General features: G+C 38.1%; 1 protein-coding gene across 1 annotated transcript; it reads right to left on the bottom strand.

Annotated features, from left to right (window-relative positions):
• Positions 1-4,050: 4,050 nt before the first annotated feature.
• LOC110786025 (probable serine/threonine-protein kinase At1g54610) lies at positions 4,051-11,172 on the bottom strand. The gene is made up of 7 exons (XM_021990536.2): positions 10,338-11,172; positions 9,963-10,253; positions 7,020-7,337; positions 6,550-6,777; positions 5,371-5,471; positions 5,138-5,261; positions 4,051-4,653 (listed from the first exon to the last, which is right to left on the bottom strand). The coding sequence occupies exons 1-7, from the start codon at positions 10,644-10,646 to the stop codon at positions 4,300-4,302; spliced, it is 1,725 nt and encodes a 574-aa protein (XP_021846228.2). The 5' UTR covers positions 10,647-11,172; the 3' UTR covers positions 4,051-4,299.
• Between the last annotated feature and the right edge of the window lie 621 nt (positions 11,173-11,793).

Genomic DNA, 11,793 nt, shown 5'->3' with positions numbered 1-11,793 from the left:
ATTTGACGATATATTCAAGATAGACTGTCAGGACCAGTCCTGTGACTAAGAAATGTCTATCAAGTGAACTTGAATGTCAAAGGTTGAAAATGGTCCCTAATCGGAGTTTTCTATAAAATTGGACGCATAGAAAACGTTAGACGATTAGAATGCAAGATGACTAGTAGTTCTGTTTCTTGAACTATGTGGACATGGCAATGTCATAATCATTTGCATAGATACTTACTTTGGGAAGACTAGTATCGGACGAGACCTATGAAACTTTACTGTAAGAGATGAAAGTCTGTCATAAGTAAATTTCATTAAATTATTAGACACTAAATCCTCAATACCTGAGTGATTTGAAGATTACTTGTTTGAGAACTGGTTGCTTTGACGTTGACCAACCGTCGCACCGTAAAAGGAGGCTATAAAGGCAACGCTCAGGTAATCACCTATCAAACGAAGTCTAATCTCAAGATCGCAAGATTGGGATTGTCCTCCCATAAATCGGGATGAGATGCTTAAAAGTTGTACAAGGCCACTCGGAGAGCTAGAAACTGTGAAATGCATGGCCGTGGTCGGATGAATCATAGGCTATGATTATCTGTTTATTTGATCAGTTGAACTCTGAAACCGAGGAACACCTCTGGACATAATAAGGATGACAACTCTTACCTTATGTTCAAGAGCAAGCATCGAGCGACAAAGGAATTAGAAAATGCACACTTGTCCCTAAGGACAAGTGGGAGACTGAAGGAAATAATGCCCTTGGTCCAAGTATGCATTCTATGTTAAGTCTAATAAATGCGGTTCAGTATTAATTAACAAGTTAATAATTCAGTGAGATCAAGTGAGCTGAATGCCTAGCTAGAGGCCGCTTTAGTTCAAGTGGAATTAATGATATTAATCCACAGCTTACTCTTGACTGAACCCGTAGGGTCACACAAATAGTACGTAAACGGATCAAGTATTTAATAGCATTAAATACTCCATCTATGAATATTCGGAACCGACGGATCTTGGTTTCAGTGGGAGCTAAGATCGTCACAGGCAAGGAATGAATACTCCGGAAACGATGATATTGCCGGAAACGGAAATATGGATCGTATCGGAAATATAAATATTATCCAAGTCGTAGATGTTGCCGGAAACGGAAACATGGTACGTGTCGGAAAATATTATCGGAAATGGAAATATTGCCAGAATCGGAAATATTGCCGGAAACGGAAATATTGTCAGAATCGGAAATATTACCGGAATCGGAAAATAATTCCGGAAACGGAAATATTAAATATTTGTTCGAAACGGAAATTAATTCCGGAATCGGAAATATTAAATATTGTTCGTATCGGAAATGAATTCCGGAATCGGAAAATTTAATCGGAAGCGCATCGTACGAATAAGCATCGGACGAGGCCTGCCGGACGAGGCCCAGCACGAAGCCAGGCCATCGCCCAGCAAGCCAAGCGCGCCGCACAAACAGCCACGCCAGGCCCAGCGCAAGGCCAGGCCCAGCAGGCTGCGCGCAGCGCGCAGCGCGCACAGCGCGCACAGCACGCGCAGCGCGCAGCGCGCGCGGGCGCTGAGTGGGCTGCTGCTCGCGCGCACGCATGGGGCCCATCGTGGCTGCCGTGCGTGTGTGTGCAAGTGTTTGTGTTCGTGCACGTTTCCTAAAACATGCAGAGTTCGGTTAATGATTAAATTCCTAATTCTATTTGATAAATTAATTAAATTAGAGTTCTTGTAGGATTCTAGGTTTAATTAATTTGTATCTGAATAGGATTTCGATTCCCTTTCCATACCGCTATAAATATGAGGCTAGGGCTCACAATTTATAACACAAGTTTCAAAGTATTCAAAGTGAGTTTTTGAGAGAAAAATTCAGTCACACATTTGCCTATAAAGTGCCGAAAATAATAGTACCTTAAGGGCGATTCTAGTTGGTCAATCTTAAGGCGGATCCGGACGTGCTGTGGACTATCTACGGAGGGACGACACTTGGAGTCCTAAAGACTTGTTCTTGTTCGGTTCGGGCGCAGCTAGGGAAGGCACGCAACAAAGAGTATGCATCTAATCTATGCTAAATGATTATGTGTAAATAATATGTTTTCCTGGGTTTATGGTTTTTCCGCATGATTTATGAATTGTCATATGTATCATAACCTAACAGAGTGAGGTTACGAACAACTTCTCAGGTAAGGTCATGGCTAGTCAGTGTCCAGAGAGTGATATGGGCATGGTAGATGTTACATCTTTCACTTCATCTTCCAGTAATAGACAAAGTCAGAAGGGTTCCTATAGAGCTACAAGAAGGAAAGGGGTAGCTCAAATCTGCGTAAAGGAAACCAAGAAGGTGCAATCAAAGAAGGCAAAAAAGATATTGTCATGTACTCACATTGTTTCTGCTTGCAGGTCCGTAGGAATAAAGAGGAAGCTTGTTGGCATTTCACCAGATTTAGCGCATCGTCTATGGAATAAGTCATTTTCTATGTTGTATCCTAGTAGTAGTGTTAGTAATAGCTTCGTCGCTTCGAGTCATGTTTGATGTCCGCTAGTAGCATGGGTGAGTCTTGTATTATGGAAGGTCTTAGTAGTGTTGCTGTGTTGGTTGTGTGGTTGTGCCTTCCGTGAGACAGTTTAAGGCTGAAAGAAACGGGTGGTTTTGTTTTTTTTTCTTTTATTCTCTGTTTGTATTTCCTGCCCATAAAAAAAAATTAAAAAAAAAAAAAAACCATCCATGAGTTAGCAACTTGACTGAAGGGATCAACTCACCTGACCAAACAAACTTGGTCTATAGACTGCAAGTGCATCTACATCCTTCCTACTTAACTTTCTTCCCTAAGAGCATGTTTAACCAAGAGGAAACACCCTCCTTTTAGCACTCTCTCTCTTCTTAAGAGGACTCCTCATTGTTGTAGAAATGGAGGAGAGGATTCCTTTTTGGAAGAGGAATAGCATTCATCCTCTATTTGGAAAGGATAGCTCATGTGCTCAAGAGAAACCTTTGACAAGTTAAATTTCGCCACTTGTCACATTAATAGTGGTTGTCAAATTTACCCATGTTTCTACTGGTTATAATTATTTAAACGGTAATAAAATTAAAACGGAAACATATTTTTTTTTAAAGAACACCAATGACCATACAAAAAAAATTTCTTTAAAATGAACCTACTTCTTACTTATTTTCACACACTTTATTTTTATCTTAAGGTATCTCTATTATCATATTTTATTATTTATTATATGTGTGACGATCGTTTTATTTACTAATGAATGATTTAAATTATCACTAATATTTAAATTTCTGTATAAATATTGAATTATTATCACAATTTGATTTTAATAATTTAAAAATAATTTAAATTATCATTAATTAATCTAATTTTAATAAGTTGACATATTGAAAAATAAATCATTTAATGTAATAGAATATGTGGTGGGGGTATATGTTTGAAGAGAGAGAAAGTGAGAGGATACTTTTGATTGTGGGACAAATTGAAAAAAGAGGAAGAGAAAGGAGATAGTGAGAAATGTTGTGGAGGAAAGAGATAGTGATGTGTCAAAATGAGAAGAGGAGAGATAAGAAATAAGAGGAAGGTAACCTCCTCTTTGTTAAACATGCGCTAAAACATGTACAATTCTGTTTTTTTTCAAGAAATTCAACATCTGCTACAGTTTTATCTAGAAACAAAATTCCATATGTTGTTATTGCTAATGCTAATGCTAATGCTAATGCTAATGCCAGGACACTTCTCTTCCGTGGTACGTGATCCCTTCATACCATTCCTAAATCCTAATCCACATAATTAACTGCGGAAAACTGCTTTTCGGTACTGAGTTGTGCAAGCATTCAAGGATACTCATAAAATGCCTCTTACCATACTCACACTCTCCTAACAGATGTTGGTTGAGTTTCAGCTTCAGTGCCACAAATCACACACTCATCGTTCTCCGCTACTCCCATTTTATAAGCCAACGGATAAATCTATGTTTAGGGATTATTAAGCAAAGGAAGGATCTAAGTTGCTCTAAAAACAATGTGGTACATAGTTTTAATTTGAAAGAGTGTAATAAATAAATACTTGGTCCTCATATTGACAAAATCAGGAACATCAAATTGGTAGCATTAGCTATGACCAACTGTACAACTACTTTTGTGTATTAGTATACAAAAACTTCCAGCTGATGTTGTGTTCTTCCATACTACTACACCTCCATAACTTACAAAACTAAACTTTTATGGTAACACTTATGATTGAAGAATGTCCCTTGTCTTCATTTTGCGAAAAAAGGGATAAGTTGAAGATGCTTGCTTGCTTACTTTCTACTGCTAGATACTCGTGTCATCGATCCTTTACCCTTGAACATTAGATCCATAGATACCCCAATGGTTGACGGTTTCCATGCATGGAAGAATTTCCATGATGAAGCTAGTTCTGGTTCTTTACTGGTTCTCTTCTTCCGTGAGGTCCCTTCAACAGGTGTTACGCTTCTGGATTTTGACATTGTTGGTTTGAAATGTGATGTATCGAAGGAATGTTCTCTTGCGCCAAAGGATAAAGGACCATTATTTGATGTATCTAGAGGGACACCAGCAGCTCCATCTTGATGGGGTGGAGGGAACTTTTCGCTTTTGCTCTTTGCATTTGCTTGCGTCACAAATCTCATTCTCTGAAAAACAAACGTTTCGTTTAATCACTGTAATTAGTTGCTGCATTCCACAACAAAACAAACGTTTCGTTTAAGAATAATTAGTGCATGTATTCTATGGCTCTATTCCCTTCACCTGAAATTTATAAGTCTGAAGTTATCTGAAACTAAAACAGAATTTTGTTGATGAAAACTAAGTTTTAGTGATTAAAAGTTTAAAACTGAACTTTTGCTGATTCTCTCGTATTTTTCTATGCAGTAACTCCATCTTTTTATTGACTACTTTTCAAAGTTGAAAAATAAAATAAAATGGAAAATCATCTGCAGAACATCTATGCGACTACTGATAACGCATGCTGTGGGTACAAGCAACAGTGAAGAGACCTAAAGAAGGCATCCCACTAAATGCTGCCAGCCTGCCACAGCAAGTCATTTGCTTCAGTCAAGGGACAGAAGCAAAAGTGAAAGAACAAATAGGTTATATAAAGCTTGTTTAACGACATACATCCAAATTCGTTTGCAGCTCAGCATTGGCTTCCGGGGCAGGAATTGCACGGCCAGCCCGGTCACGTGTTCTAACTCTCCGGGCACCATCACCAACACTAGCTTTTCCACTTGAACCCCTTTGCCTATCACGAAAATAACAATAAGACAGTAAGTACTCATAAGTGAACTAGTAAATTCTGGTGAAGTATAGCAACCAATCACAAGTAAAATAAAAGTGGAAGCAGTGAAAACCTTCTCGCGGCTTCATCCCGTATTTTTACATCCATTTCTTTGCTGGGAGGATACTTTGGCAAAGTAGACGGCTCACAAGCATGAGGTTCAGAGGAGAAGAACTGTGCATGACGGCAACCAAATATATTATGTCAGCATACATATTAAACTACATTTTTTTTCTCTTTGTTAGGGGGATTTGGGGGGGGGGGGGGGGGGGGTAACAAACTGTTGTAGGCAGACATTGGAAAGAGGATGAAGGCTACAGTTTCAATAGTTATAGAACATAGATTATACTTCCTCCGTTCCCGAAATATCGCACCATGGTTGACTTTTACTTCTTTATCCATTACTTTGACTATTAACATCTCAAATCGTGTGCAAGTAAAAATTGTAAAAAATTAATATTTAGAAAATATATATCGATACGAATCTAACTTGACCCCTCATGACTAAAATTACCTTACGTACGAATCACAAAAAATTGTCAAAGTCGTAGTGTGAATAGTGTAAAAAACAAATGGTGCGATATTTCCGGAACGGAGGAAGTATATGTTTGTGAAACTAGATAGTCAAACTCAAAAGCAAAACCAGCCAATAAGATCATGCTGAGCAGCCTAATTTGCTATTCAAAATTTCCATTTCCCTCTTTGAACCATTGTATGAAAATGTTCTATCTTGCCGGAGGTGGACACTTGTTGACGAGTGAATAAAAATTAATTGCCGTACATGAAAAAAGGGAGTAACAAATAAACCTCCAGCTTTTTCAGTCCACCATCTAAAAAAAATTGCAAACATGTTTAGCCTCCACTGTCACTACAGAAGTTTTGTTTTTTCTTCAATAGAGGGTTAATTTCTTGGAAGAAGGGAATAAATGTTATCTAAGTTTAATGCATAGAGAAATGTCTAATACCAATTTTGCCTCAACTTCACACGTATGTGTTAAAACTTAAAACTCATTGCACCACAAACACAAACTACCTAAAAGCATTTATGGGAAGGTAGGTTAAACAATAGAAGGTTGTTTAAAAGGGACAGGAAGAGTAGGTGCCTTAATTTAATGACGTGGGAACTTCATCAGGACAGAGTGGTCGATGATATAATCACTGAATCCTTGACTCTGGGAGGACGATTTCACCCTTATTATTTTTCACATAAGATCAAAGTTCAAACCAATGCAGTGCCAAACAAAATACTCACTTCACTGTTTAAGGCGTCAGCAGCAGTGCCTCGTCCTTCAGGGTCGATTGAAAGAAGTGCATCTACAAGTGGGACAGAAGAAGAAGGGAAATCTTTAAAGGTCTCTAAAATACAACGCTTATATGGCTGTTGTGGCTTGAAAAGTGTAGCATTCGGCAGCTTATATTTTTTCCAGTACTCTTCAGATGGAGAGCCACACAACTTGAATATCTTGTGAAGCTGCTCTACCTGGCCACGCAAAAGATATATGGATTACTAAGTCTTGAACATAAACCAGAATCATTAAGCCTGAAACTATAGTTAAATAATCCAAGATATCACATGGTCAACAATGAGAAAAGCAATCTCGGACGATTCCTCAACAACCATCTGAATATCAGCCTAAAAACACTACAAGAAAGGACAAAAGGACATGTAGAAAAAATGAAGCGTTGCCAATTTAACACTGAGAATTTGGAGAAATGCAACACCTCGGTCCGTCCTGGCATAATTGGCTTCCCAGCTAATAGTTCTGCAAGAATGCAACCAGCACTCCAGAGGTCAACACCTACACCATAGTTAGTGGCTCCAAGAAGCAATTCTGGAGGACGATACCACAGGGTGACAACACGACTAGTCATGGGTTGCTTTTGACTGGGACTGTAAAATGTAGCTAATCCAAAATCAGCTATTTTAAGAACCCCTTCATTATCAATTAAGAGATTGGACCCTTTAATGTCACGGTGCAGAACGCCGTTACTGTGGCAATGCTCAAGCCCAGATATTAGCTGCTTCATGAAACACTTCACCTAAAAAATAATCAGTGATCACGAATCTGTCAGCCTCTTTCATTTGAGACAAGCTGTTACTATATTAGAACTCAGAGCAGCAAACAAATAAGTTGAACATAAAGTCATGAACAAGAGATCAACAAACTTGGAATGGATCAGTGATTTGAAGAAATACACATAACATCCTTGTATCTACAAGTCTAATTATGAATAACATCTGTGCAAACAATTTAAAAAAAAAAAGACTGAAAAAACTTGAGCAAGCTATTGCCTCCTTGGTCAGGGTGGCAGACTCTTATGGCCTAGCAAACTGCCTTGTTTTTTTTCTTCGTTTTCTCTAATTAGCTTGCAGCGTGTACAAAGGTACCCAGATTAATTTTGTTAGCGATTTGGTCAGCAGTTCAGAATCGCAGGTCAAAAACTGCAGATACTAAATTCTGACAGCAATCAGCTGCATCGCAAGACCAAAAGGGAGCCACAGTTTACAGACGAAAGACTGTAATATATTTTCCCAACACCATTTTAAGGTTTTCACTATCTCAAGTACTTTTAAATAATTATTCTGTTCAATATTAGATTCCTGTGTTTGGGGGTCACCTATTTCTAAAGCAGGAAATAAGGTGAAAGTATCAAAAATCAACTTCACTGAATTTTACTTTGGCAGTCTTGGCACATTCAACATTCTCCAAATACTTTTGGATTATAATAGTTCTGAATTGCTCCTAATTGTTAGCATCATCATGGACACATGAACAATTTATATTTGTACACATTGGAACACTAAAAGTTACAACTGAATTTCATTCTCTAGGTTTCACCGATGGCTGTAAGTAGTACAAACCTAACAGAGAAACAAATAGCTACTTCGTATAATTTTAAAGCAAACAGCTTTTCTCAAAACAGATTTTCCCAGTGTATATAAAGGCGCGCCTAGGCACTGAGCCGTTGAGTCACACCGCGTTAGGGGTCATGCGCCGTTTAGACTTTTCAATTAGGCACACAGAGGCGCGCCTAAGGCACATGGAACTCCATATCGCCTTGAGCTTTTTATACATTGGATTTGCCTGCTTACAATGGAGGAAGATTGATAGTTTTGGATCTCCAAACTCACAAAATGACTAACACACCCTTTCTCACATATAGAAGGTCACCCTTTTAGACTTTTCTAGAATGAATGTCATTGTTCTTGATAGTTACAGGCAGCTTTGAATTTCCCAAATTGACTATGATACCTATCTCAACTCATCTCTACCACAAAACATCAAGCTGTACCCCCCACCTACCCCCCCTAAAACAAACAGAAAGTTAGGCAGTGTTTCAACAAAGCTGCCCTTTTCTTAAATTTCAGCCTCAAATACAACACCGATTTTCTTTGCAGGGTGGAAAAAAATATTTCGTTACAATCAAAACATCTGTTAAATTTTTGGCTTCTCTTTCTCACTTTCTCAGGAGCTTTTGATATTAGATACTCCGTAAATCTTAAGCTTCTTCACATGAACATCCAAACAAGACATGTGACTGAAATGAACCTAACATATGACACGTGTCATAAAGACTTCTGATAGTACCTACAAGATATAGTTAATCCAGAGACCTAATATAGAAACCGTATTCATCTTCTTCTTTCTGATGCAGGACGACAGAAAGAGCCAAGAGAAGCATCTAGAGATATTAAGTAAGGAAACTACCAAATCCAGGCCCTTTTTTTTTGTTTATGATACAGAAACATTTAAGTTCACACGAACCAAAAAATCCTACCTATTTCAAGCGTGATCCAACCAAAAAATGATATTAGAAGCAGCATTACAAATTACACCCAAACAAACGGGACATTGGGCTAGAAGTTGTTGATATACTCCTGGTGTCGATTGCCAGAGGATGTTCGCCATTACTATTCCAAATGATAACCAGGTTATGGAAAAAATGCGGTGCAAACAATAATAGTTCCCCATCAGTCCAGGCTTGGTTAACACTTAGCAGTAAGGCTGCATGAATTTGAAACCTCTCCGAGCCCCACCTAAAGTAGGGCACATGCTATGTTATTAGAAGAATGTATTTGCATCACTAATCCAAAACACAAAGACAAACATAACGGCGACAACTGAGTATTGTACTATGACTTAAAATTTTGGATGGGAAACATAAATGACTGATGAGCCACAATATCCCTGTCCTAGTGTTATGGCAAAACTCAGACCTCTAACCTTAGTAAAACAGTCACATCCTGCACTCTCAGCTGCTTGGCCTTATCTATCAGCTGAAGAGGGGACAAGATAACTCATACTTTCCCAAGTAAGAAGAAGACAAACTTAATCGAGTTTTATAACCACACAATTGTAGTTAGATACAAAAACAAAATAAATTTGCAGAACTTGAGGCCCCCCATTGCTCAAGAATCTCCATTAATTTACTACTGTCAAAACAACTATCACGAAAGAACCCGAGAAACTAAAAGACAAGTATAAATAAATAATCAAAGAATTAAATTAACCCACAACCAGAATTAAATAAAGTACAAAACTAGATACATTAAACTTAAACAAGCAAGCAAGCAACAAATCCAAGTACTACCTCCGTCCAGATTTAGTTGGTCCAAATTACATAATTAATTTCTGAACTGAGTAAATAGTGTAGAAAAGGTACCTGAGGTTCGGAGAACTTATTACCAGCACCAAGGGAAGCAGAAAGGCCAGAAAGATCATGCTCCATATAATCAAAAACCAAATATAGACTGGAAGACATTCTTGAAGTTACTAAACCTTGAAGCTTGATAACATTAGGATGATCAAGACGGCTCAATACTATAATCTCTCTTGCCATAAACTTTACACTTTCTGGTTCTAAATTATCAAACCTAACCTTCTTCAATGCAACTATATTCCCTGTTACCAAATCCCTTGCTTTATATACATTGCTATATGTTCCTTGCCCAATCTGAAATAAAATCCACCCCCAAAAAATCAACATAAATCTCAAATAAAATCAGATGGGTAATAGTTATAGTATTTTCAATAGTACCTTATCGAGCTTCTGGAAGGTGCTAGCACGGCGAGGAGAGAACCGATCGATGACATCACCAACAACATCAGCGAGCCAAGTGGGCCAGCCATGGTGGGTAGTGGGTCCACCGCCGTAAGGGTCAATGACGTGTCGACGGAGCTCAGTTGTGGAGAAATTAGACGAATGTCGGGGAAGCTTGTTGTTGCTATTATTAGGGGAAAGCGATTCCCTTCCTAAGGAAAGAGAAGAAGCACGACGCCGATGTGAAGGGTTTTCATTCGCCGGTGGAGGAGTTCCGGCGGGTTGCCGGCTAATAATACACCCCATTTAATTACGCCACCGCCGCATCGGAAAGATTTGGGAGGGTTTTGTTTGAAGAACAAGAGGTGGTTGTTGGTGGTATTGTTCTACTAGTAGTACAGTGATACTCCTCACTGAGTTTTTGTTCGAGTGGAGTAGTAGGATAGCAGTAAATGAGGAAGGGATGGTGTTTCTAAAAGGGGACAAAAGCATTAACTGCTACCTAAACTCGTGAAATTGGAAGTACATAATAGTTGCAGCTCTTTGATTGGTGGGATTTCATTTCATTACAAAGGAGGAGAGAGAAAATCTGGAGAGAAAAAGAAAGAAATTAAAAAGTTTTGCAGCTTTGTAATTTGCAGGGAGGAAAGGAGGAGAGAGAAAATGGAATTGCAAAAATGGCTACTCTTTCTTGTTCTTCTTGTTGTTGGATGTGATTTTGTTTTTGGTTTCGAATTTTGTTGTTTTGATTTGTGAAAGAGTAAACAAGCTAGTTTGACGTTAGTGAGAGCGACTAGACTTCGAAGAACGAGGTCCAATTTTTATTACTCCGTGTCTACTACTCCTCCGTATTCTTTACCCTGAAATCCCGTCTATACTATTGTCGCATTGTCATTTGTGAGCCGTTCCGAGTTAATCTCACTGATTTGGAAAAAATTTCAATCAAATGGCATTTTTGTAAATAGTTGATGTTTTTATTACGAAAATGCCATCAAATTGGGATTAAAGTATAGTGACATGTCATCAAATATGGGGACACATGTACGGACATTATTGTATTTTCATAATACATCAACAACTGTATAATATACCGTCAACAGCCAACGCTCAGATTGTGCAGGGGTGTGCACGGTGCTCTTGGTGCACCTGTCCAAAAACGCAAAAATTAAACAAAAAAACGCAACAACACTAAAACATCAGAAAAAAAAGAAAAGAACAGTGAAAATAAATCAGAAAAGAACATCAACAAGTATACTAAAAGAACAATAACAAAAGAACATAAAGAACACTAATATAAAAAGACAAAAGTAAAAATATTAAAAGCAGTTATGTTTTAAAATATAAAATTCAAAAAGAAACAGTTATTTATCTCTCCTCTTAAAAGGATTGGTATAAATACCCAAATTGCAAAGTACCCTGTTACATGCAATTCTCAAAACCGATTTCCCCAAAA

This window comes from Spinacia oleracea, chromosome 5, assembly GCF_020520425.1.
Source record: "Spinacia oleracea cultivar Varoflay chromosome 5, BTI_SOV_V1, whole genome shotgun sequence".
Classification (NCBI taxonomy): domain Eukaryota; kingdom Viridiplantae; phylum Streptophyta; class Magnoliopsida; order Caryophyllales; family Amaranthaceae; genus Spinacia; species Spinacia oleracea.
Note: the sequence above shows the minus strand (reverse complement) of the source record. Positions and strands in the feature narration are given on the sequence as shown.